Source organism: Thamnophis elegans, chromosome 4 (genome assembly GCF_009769535.1).
Source record: "Thamnophis elegans isolate rThaEle1 chromosome 4, rThaEle1.pri, whole genome shotgun sequence".
Classification (NCBI taxonomy): domain Eukaryota; kingdom Metazoa; phylum Chordata; class Lepidosauria; order Squamata; family Colubridae; genus Thamnophis; species Thamnophis elegans.
This window is the reverse complement of record NC_045544.1, coordinates 22,602,199-22,628,024: the sequence shown is the minus strand read 5'-3', so window position 1 is coordinate 22,628,024 and position 25,826 is coordinate 22,602,199. Positions and strand designations below refer to the sequence as shown.

General features: G+C 37.1%; 1 protein-coding gene across 1 annotated transcript in view; it reads left to right on the top strand.

The window, feature by feature from the left end:
* Nucleotides 1-4,221, top strand: part of LOC116507237 (ephrin type-A receptor 7) — a 43,060-nt gene extending 38,839 nt beyond the window's left edge. Inside the window, exons 12-13 of the mRNA XM_032215248.1 lie at nt 554-709; nt 1,614-4,221. Of these exons, the coding sequence (XP_032071139.1) occupies nt 554-709; nt 1,614-1,728 (271 nt within the window). The 3' untranslated portion in view covers nt 1,729-4,221. The remainder of the gene's footprint in view (nt 1-553; nt 710-1,613) is intronic.
* Nucleotides 4,222-25,826: the final 21,605 nt, after the last annotated feature.

Genomic DNA, 25,826 nt, shown 5'->3' with positions numbered 1-25,826 from the left:
TTCTTCTTCTTCTTCTTCCCCTTCTCTTTCTCTTTCTCTTTTACCATTTCGGGTGTTGAGGGATAAGAAGCAACTATATTTACTTTACATTTAGTATTCTATTTTTCATTATTTAAAACAAAGATGATTTTATTTTGTTATAAATATTGAAACATCTAAAACTTTTAGATGACTTCTATGATTGTAACTCAGCGGTAAATTCAGATAAAATCCTTTATTACTGTTGATGACCAGATGTAGCTACAATTTGCTAACAATTTTATGGGGATGAAAAGGGAGAAGGATAAAGATAGCTGGGCAATTTACACAAAAACAAGGAAAAAGGAGAGGAAAGGAGAAAACAGCAGGTAAGCACTGGAGTACCAGACCATTTCTAAAGCATTAATAGTCTACTAGAATGTTACACAGCAATATAGGTTTGTGCATGCTTAACAAGCATTTCTTGGCCTTTTGCTTTTTATTATTACATTTTAGATTGATTATATTTCTACTTGGTAACAAATACTGAATTATGTTTCTTTTTATCTGAAACAATATTTTTCATTCAACCTAGACCAATCAGCCCTCTCCTGGACCAGAACACTCCTGATTTCACAACATTTTGCTCTGTAGGAGAATGGTTGCAAGCAATCAAGATGGAACGATACAAGGATAATTTTTCTGCTGCGGGTTACAATAACCTTGAGACAGTAGCCAGGATGACTATTGAGTAAGTGAACTGTATATTGCCTATTTCTGCTTATCTTTGTCTCTTTTAATTGGCAGAGGAGAAATATTTGGCCAGGTTATATAAAATTTATGTATTAAGAAGATCCCCAAGATTTAGTCACCTAATTAACACCTTACTCAGCCTTCTATTAAAAAGGGGCGGAAGTACCACAGAAAATTCTGGTCCCTTACTAATATCTGTTTAACCTTTATAAAAGAGAATTTGACTTTGCAGGGTATTAGAAACTATTGTCATTTGGGGAGCTTGCTTTTTGCTAGTTAAATACTTCAATATGGTTAAAGACAGCATTGACCAAAAGTAGCCCCTTCTAAGCATAAAGCAGATTCTTATTATCGTTTCTTGGTTTTTTTTATCCAAACAAGTGCTTCATATTGAGGCATTTTCAGTGTTCATATTGACAACCACACAAGGAGTAAAGAAAGTTGCGCTTCAGAGCAATGTGACTTGAGGACATTAAATATCTCAGTGTGCTACTCTGTATGACGGATTGTCAGGGAGAGTTTTAAATCTAAATAAAAGTTGTAAAATGTTAACATGGTGCTTCCTCTCTCTCTCTCTCTCTTCCTTTGAAAAAGAAAAGCAATAGCTATAATTAATATCCTAAGCGATATATGACCTTTACTGCAGGGGTCATGTTATCTCCTTGGAACATATACCCTTGCCAATTAATGGAAGATAATAGCAATTTTTAAGATTTTATTTGTATTCTCCATAGTCTATGTCATTAGAAAGCACTGTGCATGTATGCCTGGCTTTTCAGCGAAAAAAGCCAGGCATGCCGATAACTCACTGAATATCATTTGGTTGTATCAGTATTGCTGTTTCTTTTCTGTTCCCCTCTACTGAAAGATTACTAATGTTGAATTTTCCTCCCTCCCCATAGTGACATAATGAGCTTAGGAATCACATTGGTTGGCCATCAAAAGAAAATCATGAGCAGCATTCAGACTATGAGAGCACAAATGTTACATTTGCATGGCACGGGCATCCAAGTGTGATGAGACATTTCTCCCTTCCAAGGGAGGGGACAGACTTGAGAGAACAGTGCCAGCCTTCAGTCTTCATGAAGTGCTGCTGGAAGACACGAGCCTTCATGCAGGTGACAGAAGGCCCACCAGAAGCACCTACAGACTTGAACTCCTAAGTGCCACCAGAAAGTTACTTAAAAAAGGGAAAACAGATCTACTAATGGCGGCAACAAAAGAAGTGACAATAAACAAAGTACTACCTGAAACACCTACGAACACCTTGAACTCTCTAACCTCCTTTTTATCTAATGGACTTTTTAAAGTGTATATAAAGGATTTTAAAAAGAAAGAATATATTTGTCAGATAAAAATCATGATATTGTTAAAAGTCAACCAATATTTTCCTTAAAATTTTCATTTCAAACTTGTTTTAAGAAATCAGTTGTGTTCCTTTTTCATATGGATCTTCTTTTAGTGTTGCATTTATATCTTTGGACCTCCTTAGTGCTAAGCATATGACACATTATTACACTGGGGAGTTTTGAAAGATTGTACAAGTTTCTATAGCCACAAGAAGTGTAACAGGGAAATGTGTATCAGGCTAGCTACTGGGTGGGTGAAGCAGGGTTGGCCAGGATTTTTTTTTTTCTTTTTCTAATTTTGGCATCTATTTTTGTCTGTTTATTCCATACCACCTTGATGTGGTTTGCTAATTGGCAGGAAATCAGGAAAGAAAAAATCATTGCCAAGAGTTCTGATATTTTTTAAAATAATTTTGTATAAGTAAATCACACACTCTTCTTTAAACAGGAAATGAATAAAATGGTGAACCTAGCAATAATATTCCCTAAAAATGCCTAGGCACTTTTTAAGAAATGGTTTGAAAGATGGTTTTAGTAGGTTGCCTGGGTTAAAGGAAGCTGTACAACTGCAACTTTAAATGGGTTGAAGCCCTTTCACGGAATGATTGATGGTACAGTAGGTGTATAAACAGAACAAGTACAAGTACTATAGTGTTGCTTAGCCTTTTAATCAGAGCACATTGGGTGTTTGTTCTTGCAGGGGATTGGGTATCTTTTTATTTTTTCAACAATGTACATTAGAAGATCTAGGAGAAATAATAAGCATATGGCTAATATGAGATTAAGATGAATGTAGTCCCTCTTGCAGAAGTAAAAATGTGAGGATGCAATCCAGAGAAGAGTAGGCTTTCCTACATTGCATATAAATCCAGAAAAAATTGCATTCAGGTGGGTGGATTACACTCTGTTTTTATCAGCCAGGGCTTATTTTCTGTCCATACTTCTATCAATCATACTGTTTGAAACGTGGGTAGGCAGATGACCTCATTGTTAGATTGCTTTCCTTGTCATAGACAATCTCGTCTGTAGTGGCAAGCAATGACAGGAACCCAGTCTGCAGCAATTCACATAATCCTTACCAGTGTTGCTACTAATAATGTACAAGCCAGATGTCAGGGTTCCAAGTAACAACCCATATGAAATCAAAACACCAGGGTTGAACCCAGGTATACATATCTTTCTCTGGTTCACACACTTAGAGACAAGCCCAGTTCAGAACGAGGAAGTCATACACATTGAAATGATTTCAAAAATGTAACCATGCTTTGAAAGTCCTAGGATCTCATGGGCCCCAAGTCTACCCATCATTCTCTGGATTGCAATTCTCTTGTGCAAGCTCTAATGAAATGAATGACAGATGGACAACAGATAACAGGGCTTGCATGGGACATGTTCCTGTCAGATGGTGCCTTTGGATTTTCTATTACAGGTGTAGGAATATAAGGCAAGTGGCACTTCAACATTTCATTGTGTGTATGTGTGTGCGCGTGTGTGTTTTAATGAGCTGCTCTAGGGCACATTCAGAACTTATGACTGAAAGACGATTGTTGAGTGAGAGAACCGTTTTTTTAAAAAAAATACCAGTTTTAATTTAATATATGTGTACTTGAGTTGAGTGAAATATATAATTACCATAAGCAATAACAAAGTGTGTCGCAGGACTATATATGAAACAGGTGACTAATGCTGTCAAATATATGAAAATCGTAAGCTACCCAGCAGTGAATAGCTGTACTTCCAAAGAGAACTGGGATGCTTCTATTGGTTTTCATGGAGAAAGATCCCAGGGATCAGTCATATAAATTAAAGACTTGTTTGATAATGTGGGCATCCACAAAAAGAAAAAAAAATGGGAAAAAAAATAACCCTGTAAATGTTCCTTTGTAAAACTTGTACATTTTATTTATACTGTCTTGTTTTGTACACACATTTATGTGCAGTGAGCTCTGAATACATTGAAAATGCACTATATTTTTCTATTTTACTTAACAGAGCATCACAAAAAGGAACATGTTTTTCAGTGCTATATAATGTGTTTTCCCACGTTTAGGACCAAAGATAGTTACAAAGAATTCAAATAGATAATTTGCCCTTCCTCCCATTTTCTTTTTCCTTTTACAGCACTGTACAATGTTTTATTTGTTGTTTTATTTATTTATTTTGTTAGAATAATAATTTTGATTGTGCTATTTTTTTCTTCTTTCACCCTTTGTTAAAGAAATCTGTAAAAAAGATAAACAAAAATATTTGAATTAACATAACCCCATTACATAGACACTTCCATTTGTAATCTTTGTAATAGACTGTAAATATATTTTTGGAAATATAACTGTGAATAAGGGTTATTTGTCATTGTCTGTCTATATAGCAACTGCAGCATTTTATAGCTTTCTCTAGATGTCATAATTCCTCATTAGGTATATTCCTCATTAGGGAAACTGATAATTTACTATTAAACTGAGAATAGCTGTTGTGTTCTTAATGTATAGATATGAGCATTTTGTAGATTGGTTAAATTGGTTCATTTAAAATATTACTTACATAATTGATTTCAACAGCCTATACTTAGATACAGGTAAACCCGAAGCACATACAGAAATAAGTTTATATTCATGATCTGTGTTGATTCCCACAGACCACATGCAAATATATTCTCATATGTCACCAGGAGGGGGAGGGGGGAATTTAAGTAACAGCTAAACATGGAGCAATTGGAAAGGATGCCAACCATCATGGCAGATGCTTGCTTCGGAGCAGGAATGGCGCATATGTGCGGATTCAAAGGTAGCCTTCCATTCTCTCTATAAATCCCCAAAAGACAAATTATACTGGTGTTAACAGCTTGGCCTATCATGAGTAGCATTTCCACAAGAGGAACTATTCTAATTGGTTTATTGCTCTGCCCGTGGATCGGGCCTAAGGCTATAGTTCTAATCTCACTTCATTTGATTACAACAGTTCCATTGGCTATAATTGTTTTAGCTTGTGCCATTTGCTTGCAAATTTACACCTCTAATTATCTTCCTATATCTTCCTATATAGATTCCGTAGCTAATAGTGTTTGTGTGATTGCAAAAAAATAAATGAGTGCAGTGCAGTTTGGTGGAAATTGTCACGCTTACCCCCCCCAAAACCCAAAACTTTGTGTTTGACTGTTATGGATGTAACTGTGTTTCCTCTTTCTGATCTGATAAAACTATATTCAAATGGGGATGAAATTTGAATTTGAACACATTCCTATTTGAATGGGTATCCTAATATTGATCTACTATAGGATCTATTTTTCGTAGAAAATTAGCCATTGGGGTTCTATCAGCATGCTTATCATAATTCTCAGGACATGGAATACTTCAAGAATAATACATATATATTAAATTACTCATAATTGAGACCACAATACAATTTCAGTAATTAGGAGGATAAGGCAGTTATATCATGCTTTGTTTGCATTTACTTTTTTCATATTACCAGCAGCTTTGGAGAAAAATGGATTGCATAGAAATTCATATTTCTGGAGAAACGATATAAAACATGATACATAATTGTATCATTTTTCATCTAATTAGATTCTACCTAGAGCACAGCCTCCCTCTCACACTTTCTATCTTGCATATGACAGTATGCAATGGGGGTCACAGACCCAATGACTTGCTAGTGTATTGAGCAGCTCTGAACAATAGTTTGTAAGATCTGCTTATATCATATTGCTGCTGGATATAAGATGATTTAGAATTAGTTCCAGGAGTCTAAAAAAAATTCAAATTCTATAAAGTTATGTGGGAAGATAATACAGAATGCCTATAAAAGCTAAGACAAAAAACTGCAAATCCTTCAGAAGAAACTTTGCAATGCTGCTTTTTGTTAAAAAAAAAAAAAATACTGGAAAAGATGAAGCTGCTAAGAGAGGTGTTTCATCTGCATGGGAAAACAAGTGTTTGAAGGATTTTCACAGTTCTGTTGTTACATTCAACAGAAAAGTTGATAAGGTAAATATAAAATCACATTTATTACAGCCCTAAGGCCAGATAAAGCAAAATATCTAATAAAAAGGTATTACATTTTTCTGTGTGCACGCATGCATATAACAAAAATAAAACAGTATAATGGAACTAAAAATAATTAGGAACAAAGTTACTAAAATTAATCCAAATAAATACTATTCTAAGAAGTTCCAAAATTAAGTGATGGTGTGGCATGTCATGCAATTGTAGTAGAAAACTGGCTTGAAAGGTTATTTTTGAATCCTCGTCTGAAAATAGTAACATTAAATAGAAATCAAGACAGGGTATAAAAGAGTGTCTTGAATTCTTATATAGGAAACAGTGTACAATATGGCTTAGAGTTTCTACTGAACCACCACCACTTGGACATAACCAAAGGTTATACATAGGAGTACCCTTAAAATGTTCAAGAAAGACTGCTGAGGATGAAGTATCCAATACCTGGTTAAAGTGAAAATCAATTTCAAAATTGGAATACTGTAGGTGATAAATAAAAGTTGGAGCAAACCCTTTTAGAAGCAAATGATAAATATTGTGGGGTGACACTTTACTTAAGCTTGTTTGGAGACCTAAATCCCACATCCATTGCTCTAGCATTTCCCCCTGCTCCCGGAATTTTATCAAAAGCTTTTTTAAGCCATGATAATTTAAAACCATCTCTAAATACTAACGGGGCCAAACCTATAGGAAGCAGAATTAACTTTAGCCAGAAGGTAAGAAGATCACTATGCTATGATCACTACACTATAATCACTGCTCTAGCATCCAATAAAATTATAAGATAAATAAATGTTGCAAGACATGAGTTTTTAAGTTTTTATTCATAGATCTCTTCTATAGGATTGGCATTATTTCTCAATGGAGAACATGTTTGTTTGTTGTTTTTAATCTTGTCTTTGTTCCAACAAGTAGTTTTTTTGTTTGTTCTAAAAAGCTATCAGGTCTGCCCCAATCCTTTTGGTTTCTTAAGTCAAAGAATAACAGGGTGATTGTCTTCTGTTTGCCAAACGGAACACAACTCTGCTAATAGTTGCCTTTCATTTCTGTACCATAAATGTTGCATCTGTGGTTTTATGTGGGAAATACATAGTTGGCATCATACTCTGCACTCTAGGTCATGTGACCAAGAAAGAACGCAAGCTTAGCAAAGTCAACAGAATTTTGAGTTGTTTCTTCCCTAAGGATGTGCTGAGTGTGTGAGTGTGATATTTTTCCTTGAAGCCCCAAACTGCAGTCTGGTTTTTAATATTTCCACCCCTTTCTCCTCCCATATCAAATTTGGTCCTGTTCTGTTTGGTTTTCAGAGAATAGTATGGCATGCAACAACAGAGAATTCTGAGGTCCTTTCCCTAATTTCCTCCCAGCAAATATAATAATAAACAAATATGCAACAAGAATAATGAAGCTCCATTCTTTAACATCCTGCTCAGCTAAAGGAATGTCTTAGGGCCCCTGAGTGCATATAAAAATACTTCAGTTAACTCTATTCCTTTGATCAATGAGTGCAGATATTTTGTGACTATTTCTACAGCATGCTGTCAAAATTACTAATAGGTCCCGTCCTCAAAATATTGCCTACTACAGCTATATAGGTAGAAAAAAAGAAGGTAAGAAGGACTATGCTATGGTCAAACAAGAATTTTAAAGACCCAATTTGATCAGAATCACCAGAATTTGAAACTAATTTAAGTGTAATATTTTAGGTGAGGGAGCAAAATGGGGCAAAACTCACTCACTTAGAAACAGAAATTTTGGGCTCAAAATGCAAATAATAGAGCTTAAAATGATTTTTTAAAAATAGAAGTTAAATTAAGGAGGTGGATTTAAGAATGAGAAAAGGTGTTCATTTACAATAGGTTAATTTACTTTGGAGAGACATTTTGTCTGACATGACCTAATAGTGCATTCAGCTCAAATATATCAAATATATAGATGGTTGCACTTAAAAGAAGCAGTGCAAGATCAGGAGAGGTGGAAAAAACCCTGTCCATAGAATCACGAAGAGCTGGACACTGCTCAATTGATAACATCATCATCATAGATGTTTACCCTTTCCAACAAACTTTTGCATCATGGTCTAATTATGATACATTTAAAACTTTTCAAGAAACTGATGGAACTGGGAGGTGGAATAAAATATTTTGTGGATTTGCACAATTCACTGACTTGTAATCACCTGGCTAGGGATTTGCAAAATAATAATAATAACAAGAAGGAGAAGAAGAACCAGGCTTAACATACTTGCAAATGTAGCTGCTGCTAGGATTGTTAAGTGTTCTGGGAAAACAGCTTATATGTAACAGGTAACCAATGGCTTCTTCAGACAACAGTGATGAGGGAGGGAGAGAAAGAGGTAGAGGAAAATTGCAAGTTTCCCTTTTCAACATGGAATGAGATTTCTTTGGGGGGGGGGATCCACCTTGATGTATGATGTTTCTGGCTCCACTTTCATTGCTGATCTAACTATGACAGCAATAGCTTCTTATGAAAGTATTTGCAAATCCTATGGCACATCCATCCCATCCATGTATATGAGATAAAAAGATTAAAATATGCTAGGAAGATGGCAGGTTTTTTACTGTATTTAGATACAAGCACTTGTCAAATAAAAAAAAATAAAATTAAATAAGTGGCAGGTAAACCTGTGCGCCTGGGAGGACCATTGAAGAAAATGGCAACGTTCAACTAAACATTGAATCTTAAGAGAAACTGAACCAGCATAACCTGCAAGTTAGTCAACTAGGTATACCAGAATCTGAAATCTCAACATCCTGTTGCTTTTGAGGTTTGTGTTTGTGTATACTAAGTACAAATAGAGTATCTCTAACTGTATTTGACATGCTTTACCTTATGGGTCATAATAAAAGTCATACAGGAGAAGCAAGCTACCAACTCCATCCGCTTACTAGAATAGCTCAACATATCATGTTGACTTACACTCAACCACCACCAGCAGCAGGATTTGATGGTCGGAAATGTGTAGTGAATTCATGATGCAAATTCCACCCTTATGTTCTTACATCCTGATGTTTGTAAGAGGTATGGAAGTCACAGTATTTGTGACTTCATCACCTTCATAACATTCCAGACATTCTGTCAGTCAGAAATCATACAGGTAGTCCTTGACTTACAACCACAAATTTTGAGCCCAAAATTTCTGTTTCTAAGTGAGAAAGTTTTGCGCCATTTGAGGACCTTTCTTGCCACAGTTACTAAGTGAATTATTGCAGTTGTTAAGCTAGTAACAGTTAAGTTTGTTAGCTGAACCTGGCTTCCCCATTGACTTTGCTTATCAGAAGGTCAGAAAAGGTGATCACATGACCCCAGGACACTGCAACTGTATCATAAATATGAACCAATTGCCAAGCATCTGAATTTTGATCACATGATCATGGGAGTGCTTCAACGGTCATGGGAAAATTGATCACAAGTCACTTTTTTCAGTGCCCTTTAACTTTGAACAGTCACTAAATGAATGGTTGTAAGTTAAGGATTGCCTGTAAACTCATGGCTGTTGCATATCAGAGTTTCTGCAACTGTGAATTACTCAATTAACTTTGTCTTAGACCAGGGGTTTCAAACTGGATTTCTTTCATTGTAGTTCTCTTCTGTAGGCCAGTGGCTGAGGGGGAGAGGTGAGGAGGGCAGGACAGATGCTTCCTGGAGTACTCTGCTGGCCAAAAATGGGCCACGTGGCCCATTTCTGGCCACTTAAGCTCATTTTTTGGCCCACTTTCAGCTGGCAGAGTGCTGAAGGAGGCCATGGAGAGTGAAAACAAGAGGCAGAGGAGTGCATGCAGTTCGTTTTAGCTGCCAGAAGCACTGCGGGCCGGTTCTTTCATATTTCCAGGCCAGCCACACGGGCTGGATTTAAGCACCCCATGAGTCTTGAGTTTGACATCTCTGTCTTAGACTAATATCACAATCCAGGTCTGACTCTATATTTAAGTTGGTGTGCTTGATATCCCAAAATTAGGAAGGCATAGAACACAATTGCTAATTTTGAATCCGAGAAGAGAAACTACAAATAGAGTATGAGACTATATTCTAGACACCTAAGAAAAGCAACATTTTTTCTTAGAAGCAGATACCTGACACTCTGCTTTGACAAGATTACTAAGGGACAGCATCTGTATCAGAACACTAAATAGAACAAAATATACCCCCAATCAGTCTTCTAGGCTCTTAATGTCTGAAAGATGTCATCACTTACAAGCTTGACTGCTAGACAATGTAATTGGATGCAGAAAGGAAAGAAACAATATATTGTTTGTGGCAAAACCTTCAATATCCTTCAGGACTTTTTAAAAGAAAAATAAGAATCCCTCAGTAACCAAGAAAGAAAGCACTTAACTCCATTTTGCAGAATTAAGAGTACTTTTACTGGTTATGAGTAGATGGCAGCTAAGCAAAGCAAGATCTGAGGCAAAAGCGCGCACAATCATGGATATCAATATGTGACTCAACTCCCTCCCCCTGGTAACCCCATCCCATAGTCCAATCCGCACACCCCTCAGGTGTCATGTGGGTTTCACCTTCAAAAAGCATCATCAGGTTGGTATGCCAGACAGTTGGCCTTCGAGGCATATCCACTATCTGCAGCATGCGCAGTAGATGGTGAGAACAAACTCCTTTTTTACAATCACTTCTGTACTGAAACTTCCCCTCCCAAATACCATGCCTCCTCCTCCCTGTTTCAATGGCAGCCGAAAGCAAGTAGTGAAGCAGAGGCTGACATAAAGTTGAAACTGCAACTTTCAATAAATCAGCAGCTATCCAAATAAAGCCAAGCATGTTTTTATTGATGAATAAAAATTCTGAATCTTGAAATGGGTGACTTCCTCCCATAACAATGAATTCTTATGACTTGGAAGAATAAAAACAAGTCAATATATACGGACATATTTGGACTTTCTCCCACTGAAGTTCTCACACATTAAATAAGCCGCTACAGTCAACACAACCATACGAGGAACATACCTGATCTGAAATTTATCTTTAGAACCATGTATTAAATGAGTTATGGCTTTCCCAGTTGCAATGTATGGCTGTGAAAGTTGAACCATAAGAAAGGCTGAGCACCAAATAATTGAGGCCTTTGCACTATGGTCTTGGAGAAGACTCCTGTGAGTCCCTTGGACTGCAAGGCGATCAAACCAGTCAGTCCTAGAGGAGATCAACCCTGACTACTCTTTAGAAGGCCAAATCCTGAAGATGAAACTAAAATAATTTGGCCACCTAATGAGAAGGAAGGCCTCACTGGAGAAGAGCTTAATTCTGGGAAAGATTGATGGAAAAAAAAAGGGCTGACAGAGAATAAGATGACTGGATGGAGTTACCGAACCAGTAGGGGTGATCTTAAATGGACTCCAGGGGATGGTAGAGGAAAGGAAGGCAGGGAGGAACATTGTCCATGGGGTTGCAATGGGTTGGACATGACTTTGCAACTAACAACAATAATCAAATGAGTATCCATAGGCTTGCTGTGATGCCTGGCTCTGAGCTCACTAAGGTCTTAGACAAGACAGTTACTGTGCAGTGATATGTGCTTCTCTAGGAGAATGTGTTTGGTAGATGTCCTCTCTGAACAATTCAAGGGTAGGGAGGGATTTAAAAGTGCTCAGTGTTCTCTAGATTGCCGTACATTTTATTGCTCAACAGTGGCCTTTCCAATGTCACACAGCAACTGTAATGGAAATAACAAATCTGGAGAAGCTGAAATGCTGGGAAGGTATATAATTATTCACACACACTAAAGGTAGTCTTAAAGTATTATTTCAGTTTTTCCATAGATGAAGAATAAAAATAAGCCATCTTGGCAGCCATAAGAAATAACCATCAAGCACGTTTGTCTTCCTATTTTAAAGTGTGAGTGGGAGGTGTTCATGATTTGTTCAAGTCAAGCTATCCAATGTTCTTACTGGGTATTTATTTATATTTTTAGTTAATTTCCCTCTCCCATCTTGGTTTATTTTTTTTTTTAAAAATCAGCATTTGACTTCCTATACTCTTCCCATTAACATTTATATTCATTCCTGTAACATACATAATAAATACATTTGCAATGTGTCCAATCAACCTACTGTAGAAGTGGCTCCATTTATATAAATAGTGCTTAATGCATTCATAAACTAGCCTTGACTTGATTTGGTGCACTCCAAGCAAGCCAGTGGTGGGATTCAGCCAATTCCCACCTATTCGGGAGAAACAGTTGTTAACTTTCTAAGCAGTTCAGAGAACCGGTTATTGGAAGAAATTTCCTTTTGTTTTTCTCCACTTTACAAGGCTAATCCTGTAAGGAAGGCAGGAAGGAGACATTCTGGTGTTGTTTCTAGACTCATCTTTATTGCCTTGCTTACAGAAACTGCCTCTCGGTTTACCCTTATTGCATTGTAACAGCTAAGGCGAGTGACGTTGAGTTGGCCATGCCCACTGTTACATGACCACCGAGCCACGCCTACCCAGCTGATCATTAGGGCAGAGAACCGGTTGTTAAATTATTTGAATACCATCACTGAAACAAGCCTTGCCTACATCTTATTTGCAATGTATCAAAAACAAAGAAATTGGACTGGGAGTAGGCTTTCATTAAAAAATTGGTTCCAAGGTACAATTCAACCATTCAGAATATCATCTGCCTTAACCTGGTCTGAATCAAAAGAAAACACTTTGATTAAGAACCCAATTTCCTTCTCTTATTAAAGAAGATTTTATTTTCTCTTTTCTTAAAAAACATTGGATAAAAATCACCTACACTTTAATCCAATAGCGCATAATTGAGGGTACATAACCTTTCTAACTTTAGGTACCTCCATCCCACAGTCTCATCAAAAGTTGCCACTCAATTGTAAGTTTTAATATAACAAATAGTGGAAATTTTAAAGACATGGGGAAAATACTTTCATGGAAATGGACTTTAAAGTAAAACCCATTAACTTAATTTTTAAAGTTCAGTTTTGCTAATGTTTAAATTAAATTACTTTTGCAGGTATGTTGACCCTAGAATGAGGATAAATCTTACACATTAAAATTAATAGATTTTTTTTCATACAGAGAATCTTACAAATTGAAGTTAATTAAAAAAACTTAATTAATTTGGTGGATTACATTGATGAATTACTTTGAAGGAGTAGATTAGAGTGGTTAACCTTCCAATTATGCTGCCCTAAATTTTCATCCATTTTCTTTCTGGAATTTTTCAGGACTCTGTAATCCAAATACAGAATTGTTGGTAGCAAGAAGTTCTTTTAGCAGTGAGAAATGAATTAAGGATGCTCCTTGGGCATCCTTCGTTTTATCACATCTTAATTTGTTATAACTAAAGGGTTCCTTCAAAGTATTACAATTTAAAATTTCCTGGCCAACTTACGATATTCTACTTAATAGGAAAGTTAGATTCCTAACCAGTGTCCTACCTGCCCCCATGCTGGCTTACAATGCAGTGTGATACTAATTATTCCTTCCTCTTATTCCTGTCGAGGTTTATCAGACATCACTTTTTTCCATTCTCTTAGTGTGAAGGTGTGCTGTCACAACCACAAGAAAGAGATTTGACTGTGTTTGTGATTAACTACTTTAAGGGCAAAAATGAGGGTCCATGTGTGCTGGATTTCTTTCTTTCTTTCTTTCTTTCTTTCTTTCTTTCTTTCTTTCTTTCTTTCTTTCTTTCTTTCTTTCTTTCACTAGTAGGAAGTGCTAAACCACTTAAGAGGTTTACCAGGCAATTTTGTCAGTTATTTTCTACTTACTTAGATCTGGTCATATATTTTACAATAATGACAATGGTAATTTCTATTCTTAATTCCCCTCTCCCCCACAATTTCACACCGATTCAGATCTAGCGAGTCCTCTATCTAAGTAGCAACCCTGCCTATAAAAACTTGTGGATCTAAGAATGACTCTAGTGCTAAAAACAATCAAATATTTCAAAACCAAGCAAGGTATGAGAATACACAGGAATTAATGATTGCATTATGATCAGTTGTTGTCCTAGATTTGGCTACAGATAGTGCCATTTTTTTCAATAAAGTGTTGGAAGCTAAAATGTAAAATATATCCTGTCCCTGAAAATCTATCTCCGCTTTAGTGTACTGCAAGAGCTTCTTCCCTCTGTGACTTTGTCACTCACAAGGCAACACAACCTGTTATAAAATCCTTAATCAGAAAAGAAAAGTTGTATCCAGCAAGGAACCGCTAAACTGATTCTCCCAATCTCGTATATCATGCGCTGAATTTTATTTGTTGATTACTTGCAGAGGAAATATTCCCAGAAAGAGGGATACAGGCCCAATTTCTCAATGTAAGAGTATTCAGTAAAACCTCTGATTGACGTCAAGCAGAAATTCTGTTTTCCTCAGGATCTGTAGTCTTATGTGCTGATGCACAGACAATGTATAGATGGTTGAGAAGCCATCATAAATGTGAATGCAGGTGTCAGCCCTCGGGCTGCCATTCAGGGTGGAGCCCGTCCGTCACCAATGCCACACCTGCTCGGCCATGCTTATATGCTGACTTGGATTTGCTTACCTTTGTATCATTGTCATTCAGTGCCGGTTAACACTTGATTGCTAGAGAGAGATAAAAACCTTGCATCAAACAAACTTGTCTCTCTATTGGTTTCTTCAACATGACTGCCGGAATGTCACAGAAAGTCAGTTCTAACCAAATTAACACCATCACCCTATATATATATATATATATCATTACCCCACACAGTTCCACCCACAACTCCACCCAGATGACACCCCTAACCACCAGCATCAATCACCATAACCCTCAGCCACCCTCAGCCCCACTCAGTGTCATCATTGCCTCCTTCCTGAGGCATCAGGTAGACCTCGACTTACAATCACAATTGAGACCAAAATTTATGTTGCTAAGTGAAACATTTTTTTTAAGTAAGGTTGCCTCATTTTTAAAACTTTTCTTCCACACTTGTTAAATTAGTAACATTCATTAGCAAATGAATCTGGATTCCCTATTGACTTTGCTTGTCAGAAGGTTGCAATAGCTGATCCCAGGACACGACAACCGTCACAAATATGAACCACTTGCCAATAGGGATGTGCAGTCAGGGGAGGCAGGGCCTCACCACTGTCATCATGAAAAGAAAAACAAATTTAAAAGGAAAAAGGCTGAGGTAGTTGCTGCCAGAGTCACAGTGGATGACTCTGCTTAGTGCTTAACTGCAGGAGGAGGCGAGAGAACCATGTGCCTCCTTTACTCTATCTTTATGATCACTTGAGCAGAGTTAAGCAAGGGTTAAAAGGTGAAAAATGCCTTATGCAAAGGAGGCACGTGGTTCTCTCGCCTCCTGTAGAGGGCATTTTTTAGAGGCTTTTTAGAGTTCTCTGGGAGCAACTAGCTCAGTCTAACCTCAGAGCTCTTGCCTTTCTCCTTTTACATTTTTTTCTTTTCATGAGGGCAGGTAAGAGCATCAAGCCATTGGAAAATATATCCAATCCAACTTCAGTGTTTGTGTTTGTTTGAGAGAGAGTGAGTGAGAGAGGGATCCAACTTCTCTGTGTGTGTGTGTCTGTTTGAGAGGGGGGAGAGGGAGGGAGAGAGGGAGGAAGGAGGGGGAGGGAGAAGAAAAAGAATGAAGGAAAACTTATTTTGCAAGGGGGAAAAATGCTGTCGCTTTAAATCGGAATTGAGCATGCCTGGCTGTGGAATTCTGGGAGTTGAAATCCACAAGTCTAAAAAAATTTGAAACCCCTGTGTCAGTGCCTCACCAGCCATAAACCTCACTGCACATCACTGCTTGCCAAGCATCTGAATTTTGATCACCTGACCATGGGGATGCTGCAACAGTCGTAAGTGTGAAAAGTAGTCATAAGTCACTTTTTATAGTGCCATTCTAACTTTGAATGGTCACGAAATGAACTGTTGTAAATCGAGGACTACCTGCACTATGAAGAAGACTTGGTCAGATATTGCTATTCCACTGCATTGCTCAGATTTGGCAGGTTTTAATTTGTGCATAGTCCTAAACCTACACTGGATTGTGTAGTATATCCATAGAAATGACTTGAGTTTTGAACCAGCATTTGGTGACATGAAAAAAAAAGTAGCGATTAATTTTTAAAGACTTTTTTTCACCTACATTTGGAAATCATTACTTGATATTGTAATTGATTCTTGATAACCATTACTCAGGAGAAATGACTCTTGGGTGGGAATCAACTTAATTCAAGAAGACTGAACCATGTTTCTTTTAAAAATAACCTGCATTGGGATTGCATTGTATCCATTGATGAAATTGTTACATGTAACCTCCGAACATCTGTCCTAAATTAATACAATAAGGTAGAGGAAGCCAGAATAAATAACAGATGTACATCCAAAAGTTAATTGATTTCTTAACACAGTAAGATCTGAATTAAATCTGAATTTAAATAACCCAAACTAAAACAAACTTAAAAGGAAATTATCTTTAGATCTGGTCATTTACAATTCATTATGCCAAAGGTCTGCTATTAGGTCCATGTGCTGAATAATTCAATGTCCTTTTCTAAATGTCATCTTGCATGATTAGTCGGTCATACGTACCATCCGTACATGCAAGCAAAGATTTGTGACTGAAAATGGGAAACATTTTCTTGCAGCTTTCACTGTATTGCATTCTACCCCAGTGCATTGGGAACCAGTTTATCATGCCACAAAAGTTGTATGAAATGACAGACCTGTCAACACCACTATTGTCAGTATTTTTTCCCTCCCAAAACCCTCTGCACAAATAGTGGCAGCATTTAATCATTGCTTTTTCAAATGTCAGGTTTCTAAAACGGATGGAGTTGTCCCATTTTTACCAAAAATGAAATGCCACATCCGTCCTCACGAAGTACTCCAGATCCATCACAGGAGTTGATGACAGGTTTTGAGCACAGCTGACCACCTATCTGGAAATCTATCAAGGGAAAGCTGGCAACCAAGAGAGTATGAAGAACTCGAGACAATATGCTTGAGGAGTTTTCTCAGTCAGCATTCCTTAAACCCTTGCCTGCTCAGCTTCCCTAAGATAGCCATGTTATTTGTCTTCCAACTAGGTCTGGAACTGAGTGTGGGATGCTGGTGGCAATGAGACTGAATGCTAAAAGAGATGGAAAGAACATCTTTCTTCAGATATCAGTGAAGAAAGATGTTCTTGAATCCTGTGCTAACTATAATACAAATGAACAAGTCCAGAGGTATTTCACAAGAAGGGTACTCCATTCCCCTGCTCACAACAGAATCCATTATGCCACCAGACTTGAAATTTTGGGCTTGGACAACCTAGAACTACACCACCTGCGGTCTGACCTTAGCATAGTACACAAAATTGTCTGCTACAACGTCCTACCTGTCAATGACTACTTCAGCTTCGACCTCAATAATATGCGGGCAAACAATAGATAAAAACTCAAGGTAAACCTCTCCAAACTTGATTGCAGAAAATGAGTTCAGTAACAGAGTGAATGCCTGGAATGCTCTACCTGACTCCATTGTTACATTCCCAAATCCCCACAAGTTCAACCTCAAACTGTCTACTATGGATGTCACACCATTCCTAAGAGGTCCTAAGGGAGTGTGCATAAGTGCACCAGTGTGCCTACTGTCCCTGTCCTACTGTCCCCATTTATTTGTACTCATTTCCTTTGTTCATGTCCATGTTTATACTTATACCTGTTACCTTGTACATGTTTGACAAAATAAAATAAAATAAATACATGTCACAAGCCAATCTCAGTCATTGAGCTACTGATATTGGCAAAAACAATTGTAATAAAGCTCTATGATAGGGGTGTCAAACTCACATTGTTATAGCATCACATGATGTATGGGGACTTTTTCCCCCTTCACTAAACTTGGTGTGAACATGGCCAGCGTGTGACGCCCCCGACCCGTGGGCCAGGAGTTTGACAGCTCTACTCTATGAGATATAGCAATTGGCTATTATCGGATTCAGAAATATTTTGTTTTTTCTCCGATGGGACCAGTTTATCAGCAGCAACCTGGTCTACCCAATTATGGGTAGACCTTTCAGCCCCAATCTAGGAGCCTTCGCAGGTTTGTTTTCATGACAAACTATTTTGTGTGTGTGTTAAATTTATGTTTTACTGACAAAGAAATAAAGGGAGGCTAGTATAGATCTATTTCAAGCTATTTAGCTCTCATCAGCCATCCCTACCTTTCTGGTCTTAGATGGGCTTAGACCTAATATGTAAGCAGCAAGGGTTCAAGTCCCAGAAGGGTATGGCTATCTGATGAAAGCTAAATAGCTTGAAATAGATCTATACTACTCTCTTATTTCTTTGTCGGTAAAACATAAATTTAACTCAGAAATACTTTGCAAATTCTCACTATTGATACCGATACTTCTGCACATACATTATCTGAATTGCTGAATATTCCAGATTTTGGCCTGCCCAGGTTTGCCAACCCCCCCAACCCCCAATTGCCTATCAAGGGATGGTAAGCGAGAAAGCAAGCAAGCATCTTGAACCTCAATGTTGCTTCCTCCTCAGTGTATTCTTTGCTTAGGTGACCTGTTTCCATTTTCCAATAAGTGCAGTTTCCCAGCTCATTTAAAACTAATTCTGCTATTCCTTTGGGCCCGAACCGGCATCAGAAATGAGATAGAGAGATTTGTATTTTTTTCTCTGGAAGCCAACAAATCATTGAACAGTTTGATGTCAAAGCCAAGAGCAATAAAGAGGAAATTGCTAATTTTTTTATTCATTATTAAAATTATGATGCTGAAGTCAGTTGGTGCACAAGGGAAAGGAAGAGAGGATAAAGCAAGAAAAAGGAGAAAAGACAGATGAATTAAGGAATGAGCACTGAGTATATGATTATTTCCCAAGACACCACATCATAGACTAATAATATGTGGGAATCTGCCAAACAAGAAAGCAATTATAAGCCATTATTTGGTATTTATTATCTATCTGTTTTAATTGAAACCATTGCCTAACATCTTCCCTGGAGTTACAAAACTTTCAGAGAATAAAGGCAACAACATAGCAAAAACAACAAATGGAAAAAGAAAAACCTTAAAGATAGAATAAGATTCCTAAGGCTACTTTTTTGTTATTGCTTTATTAACTTTATTAATTCAAAAATAGTTCACTGGCTGTTTACCTGAATATGATAATATGTTGGATGCTTCTTAGAAATTATCCACAAAACTGAAATCTATGTAATAATGTGTCCGCAATCTTGCTGAATCGTGCACCCAAGATCTAAGTGAGTTTCATGGCTGAACTGAAATTTAGATATAAGTGCCCTACAGAATTTGTGGGATTTAATTCACAATTCTGAAAAAAAAATACAATACATGTCTATAAAACAGTATTACTGAAATATAGATTACTGTATCTTCAGTATTTGTTTCTAACAGAGCAACCTGCATAAAGAATTAGCAGCAGGACTATTTTGGCGAACTTAAAATTAAACAGGGAATGGTAAATATTAGAACTAATTCTTTGCTGTTGCATATTTCTGGATCAAGAAGAAGTTGTGAAAGGCCAGCCAACAATTTCTTTCAAACAAGAAGAGTTGTTTGCCTTGTGCAGTCTTGCATTTATTTAGGAATGTAAGCTTGTAATGTTATTTCCTTAGGGAAAAAGTGAGCTGGTCCATGTGTGTGTGCGTATTTGTGTGTCTGTGTGTGTTTGAAGAAAGCTAGGAAGATTTGAAAATCCAAAACGTCTAGAAAAGCTTATTTTTTTTAAAAAAGCCAAAGGGAAACATTTTCTTATAGTTTTCCTAATAACATGATATTAAAAATGCATATAGTAAGAGTAATAAAAAAAACCAGAACCTTACATCAAATGAATCACATTTTAATAATTTCATTTTTTGATGGCATTTAAAATATTTATTCTAAATTACCACAATCATATATTTAAAGGGTGGAGCATAAAGCTATGATGCAAAAAATTAAGATACAAAGAAATCTTGCACAAACAAGATTATTCTTTACAATGAAAAATTTCATTAGCAAAACATACACACACACACACACACACACACACACACTCACACACACACACTCTCTCACACACAAACACACCAGGGGTGGGTTTCAACTGGTTCGCGGCGGTCCCTGCGAACCGGTTGGTCGCCGAACCTGGAAGTAAGTAACTTCCGGGAACGGCGAAGGGCGCGCCCGCCCGCCCGCCCGTGGTCCTTACCCGGTTTTGACGAGTTCTGCGCTTCCAGGCATGCGCAGGACGCATACAGCACCTGCACGATTGTCCAGGAGCAGCTGGAGCATCGGACAGACGCTAGTACGCATGCGTGCACCGCGCGCGTGCACGAGGACGCCGCCGGCCCCGTTCCAACCGAACCGGTTGGAACGGGGCGAGAAACCCACCCCTGACACACACACACACACAGCTTAATTTACTTTGTTCTCTATTTCTTATTCCAAATCACTTTAAAATTATCTTTCACATGTAGGATGCAGCTGCCAGTCTAAATCAAGGGACAGGAAATCAACGTAATGTTATAGACATATTCAGATATCTTAGCTTTCTGTACATATGTAATTTAGAACCATACTTATGTTGTAGCTATTGTCCTGAGGCTGAGGTGTCTGTGTTTCTCCAGAAAAGCCATTACTGAACTGCAGAAAAGTCAGCTCTTATCCATACATTTTTCTCTTTTGATAAAAACCAAACCAAACCAAGGGCATTCTTTCCAACATTTCTAGATATGTACTATTAGACTTCCAAAGCATAGCTTAGTCTTTCTTAAAAAGGTAATCATTATTTGGTGTGTCCAGTAACTGGGTATAAAATATGATCTAAATTCATCTGGATATCCCTGGCCACATTTTCTTCTACTTCATCCCAACTATTTCTTGCCATTTTAGAGGAGGAACTCATTCCTCTGCATTAATCTATTGTATTGATATCACACTTTTGGAAAATGTTCTTTCATTCCCCTTTCTATCTCAGCTCCTGTACTAATACATGAAGTTCATGTGTAATGAGCCGCAGTGGCGCAGTGGTTAAAATGCAGTACTGCAGGCTACTTCTGCTGACTTCCTGCTGCCAGCAGTTTGGCTGTTTGATTCTTACCGGATCAAGGTTGACTTAGCCTTCCATCCTTCTGAGGTCAGTAAAATGAGGACCCTGATTGTTGGGGGCAATATGCTGAGTCTGTAAACCACTTAGAGCAGGCTGGAAAGCACTGTGAAGTGGTATGTAAGTCTAAGTGCTATTACTATTGTATAATAAACAGGGATAGGAACAGTGCAGTTTGCCCTATGACTTTGGAGAGGAAGTTTAAACAGCTATGGATACCTTTTAAAAAAATGATTATGAGCCATCAAGTTCTTTTCAACTCCTATTGACTACATTGATAGATTTTTCTCCACAATAATCTGTCCCTAATCTGTTTTTTTGATGTCCTGCATTCATTACTGAATTTCTGATCTTTTGCAACAGGAAGAGGATGAGGACAAGGAGGAGAAGGGAGATACATTTATTTATTTAAAATATAGCCACTCATTTTATAACTAATAAACAGGTACATGTTCTGGGTGGTTCCCCAACAGGTACAAATTACCTATTCTCTATATTATAGAGAATAGATAATTTGTATTTAAACCAACAAAATTGCAAAATTTATTATATGATATAATAACTATAATATAATGTATAATATAATAAAGAGCTGTAGTGGTGCAGGAATTAGAATGCAATATTGCAGGCCAAGAGTTTGAACTTGATTAGCTCAAGGTTGACTCAATTGTCCATCCTTCCGAGGTTGGTAAAATGAGGAACCAGGTTGTTGAGGGCAATATGCTGACTCTGTAAATTGCTTAAGAGAGGACTGAAAAGTGCTATGAAGCAGTATCTAAGTCCTATTGCTATTGCTAAGTGCTATAATAGCAAATATATGCAATTTGGATCCTTGTAATGGGAAAACTACTTTCTGATAATTTAATAGAACAAATAATAGAACAAAGATGAGAATTCCTATAAGATTTGCTTAAATTCTGTGCTCCAAATATAATTTTACATTTCAATATGCCACCACTGAATTGAACTAAAATACATTGTTCAATTGATTTCCCCCTACTTTTTGAAATCCAAATCCAATAAATATCAAAAGTTGCATTTGTTGAAAGATAAAAAAAGTTGAAAAAATGTATTTTTTCTGTATTAAGCACTTGAAAATTGAACATAATTGAAGAATTAAATGACTTGTTAAAACACTGAAAAACTTTATGAGAAAGGGCAAAAATATTTTAAAAAACCAAGTTCTAGGATATTATTTGAAGGGACTAAAGATCAAGATTGTTAAAAGTAAAAGGAAGGAATATAAAACTCTTTTATTTGATCAAATTTAAAATTGATAACATGGTATCACTTAATGAATGATATGATCAGGACTGAATGATAAAGCTTTAAGAATTTGTTTATAGTTAAGAGATGAGATATGAGAAGAAGAGATAATTTGATGTATTTTATAAGAAGATAAGTTAATGAAATTGTAAGTGACAAAATTAGTGGACTAGAGGAAAGCTCTTGATATAATTTACTTGGACTTCAGTAAAGCATTTGATAAAATAGATCATAACTTACTACTTGATAAGATAGAAAAATGTGGGTTAGACAGCAGGGAGATTTGTAACTGAATGACCAACCATAATCAATGTGTAGTCCTCGATGGAACTGCATCTACATGGAGGGAAGTATGCAGTGAAGTACCCCAAGGCTCTGTTTTAGGCCTAGTACTCTTCAACATCTTTGTCAATGATTTGGATGAGGTGATAGATGGAGAACTCATCAAACTTGCAGATGATGTCAAGCTGGCAGGGACAGCCAATATTCCAGAAGATAGACTTAAAATTCAGAAGGATCTTGACATACTTGAATATTGGGCGCTATCTAACAAAATGAAATTCAGTGATGAAAAAAGTAAGGTTCTACATTTAATCAAGAAAAACCAAGTGCACTGGTATAGTATATGTGGCAACTGGCTCAACAGAAGTAACTTTGAGACGGATCTTGGAATCCTAGTTACTATTTAAAAAATGCTGAATACGTAAAGTAGATATGAATTGATTATTCCTCTTCCCAGAGCATAACGTATCCTCTAGACAAAAAAATGGTTTAAAGAAATTGACTAACAATATGCAAAGCAATGCATATTGTTAGTCAATTTGAATGACATCTTAATTAGAGTAGTCAGAAATTCAAAATTAATTGGGGTAGGGTAATTTGTAGATCACTAAAAAAGGGGAAAATATAGGCTTGTTCTTTACCTAGGTAGATACAGCAAACAAAATTAGTTGAATTCAAAATATTGGTGGCTAAATAACATAGAGGCATAAATCAGCATATGTGTACATCATGTTGAAATTAAAGCTCAGTTTGGATGACAAGATTTAACTGATTTTCTTGCTAATAGCCTTTTTTTTCTCCAAGTGGGGAAAAAATCATCATATGGAAGCTTTTTGTAAAGCAATTTTGTCTTGAATTAATTTGTACTGTGATCTTGCTCTTTGATGAGAAAAATAATCTATAGCTTATTTCTAGCACCCACTCTGTCCTGGATATAGAAAGGCACTCTTACTGTCCTGGCCTAGCTTTCTTCAATCACATGTTTGAGTGCTATCATGTGTTCTACATTAGGCTGCCCATGAAGATGCCTGAAAAGCTTTAGCTGGTATTACTCTCAGCTGTCTCCTGTTCTGGGAACGTTGAAGGATTTGAGTAGGCTGTGTTATGTTACTTCTTCCTGGCTGTCAATATGCTTCTCAGCCCAGTCCAAGATGCAAATATGGGAATCTCATCCTTTAAAACATAGTAGGCAATCATCTGTGGGAAAGGTTTTGTTAGCTTCTGCAAACTCTTTGGAGATGAACACATCATGCATGTATGCACAAATACACACACACACACACACACACCAACACACACACCTATCATGCAACATACCTATTTTCTTTCTACTTCATCTGCATACAATTCTCTCTTCCTCTCCACAATATTAGCTGGATCATTTAAGAAGCACCCCCCTTCCCTCAACTTGCTTTTTCAAGAAACTCTTTCTAAACCTGGAAGGAAACATGGAAGAAGTATGGTATATAAGCTTCTCATTCTTATTTTCTCTTCACTTCATCTAGCTCAAAGGTCCCCAATCCCCAAACCGACATTAGGCCACAAATATGCCAGAATCTTGGCCATAGACAGAAACAAAGCTCCATCGGTGGGATGCAGGCAGCACACAAAACCATGCCCACTCTAGTCTGCAAAAAACCCTCTTCTCTCCATAGAACTGGTACCTTTGGGTACCTGGTACCCAAAAGGTTGGGGGTTGCTGCTCTAGCTGGCTTGCCTATTGCAAGTAATTTGTGTTTTGTCCTTTAAAAGAAAGTGAAACATTGAATCCTGCAACTTGTATTTACTTCAATCATTTATGCATGTTTAAAGGATGCACGAATGAAAACTGCATGGTACCTAACCCTCACTCGATGTTATCTGCTGTACTTCAAAATGATTTCCTAAAGGCAGAATTTGCACTAAAAATTCTAAGGAGAAACCATTAAAATACCCTATACCTGCCTATGGATCTCAGATAGTTCAGAACCAATCCTTAATCCCTGGATGGTTATGGAGCCCTTTTCCACCCATTGTGAAGAAACAGTACAACATTGTTTAAATCAACCTAGCAAGTCTGCAGTCAGGCTATAAAAATGACAATAAAATAAATAAACAACCAGTTACTAACAGATGGTCATCCTTGTTTTCATGTGTAAAAAAACAATGTTGCAGGAATTTGGGATCAGGACATTATAAATTACAGAAGAAATAATCCCTCTGAAAGAGGCATATTTTTAGTGTTCTGTTATCCCTTCTATCATTTTTGAAGGTGATTGGATAAACAGTCAACATGCTCCCCCCACCTCTCTTGCATGCTACAGAGCTAGGAAGCATTTGTCATTTTGTGATATGATATAAAGAGGGCTTTTAAGCTTTTCTGATTGCAAACAAATGTTTATGTGGAGTTAAGTGTTGCTCTATTTCCTTTTATAGACTGTAGCATGCTTACAAATAAGGGAGGGAAGGAGAAAAAAGGCTGATGATCATTTGGATATGCATTCAAAAGATTTATAAGGATTAAAGCTAATGAAATCCACTTCCTCAAACAAAGGCACTATTTCATGAAGGCAACTACAGCCTGTCAGTTTAACTGGAAAGCGATTATTTGGCAGCTGATGTCTTCAAGAGAAAGCCACTTCCTTGAGCAGGTGTGAGAAAACATTAGGAGACACACGGTTTACTCATATTTACCAACCACTGAGTGTGATAAAGATGATAATCAGGGCATAATCTTTGTATTTCTTGGGCTAGAAAAATGTTCTACATTATAGGTTAGTAGTAGCACACTGCCTATGATAATAGACATATTGGATAAATATGTAAAGTGTGGCATCTGTCTAACTGAATTTTTTATGTTCCAGTGTGCACATTTTCAAATTTCACCAAAATCGAGACCACTTGGCAATTTTGAGGCACTGTGAACTACAATCAACAAGGTAATTATTCACATTGTGTAAGGTTATGCACGATAGAAAGGCTGGGGAAGGAAGAAATGTTCCTTGCTTTTGAAACACTGAGGGAAGGTCGTGGGAAAGGTTTGTAGTTGGCTTCTTGAGATTGGCAAGGGTGGTGGGGAAAGTATGAGGGAAAATGTAAGGCTCCTTGTGGAGTCTCTGAAATTGCTTCCCTGATTTTTAGTTGCAGTTGTCCATCAATTTTAC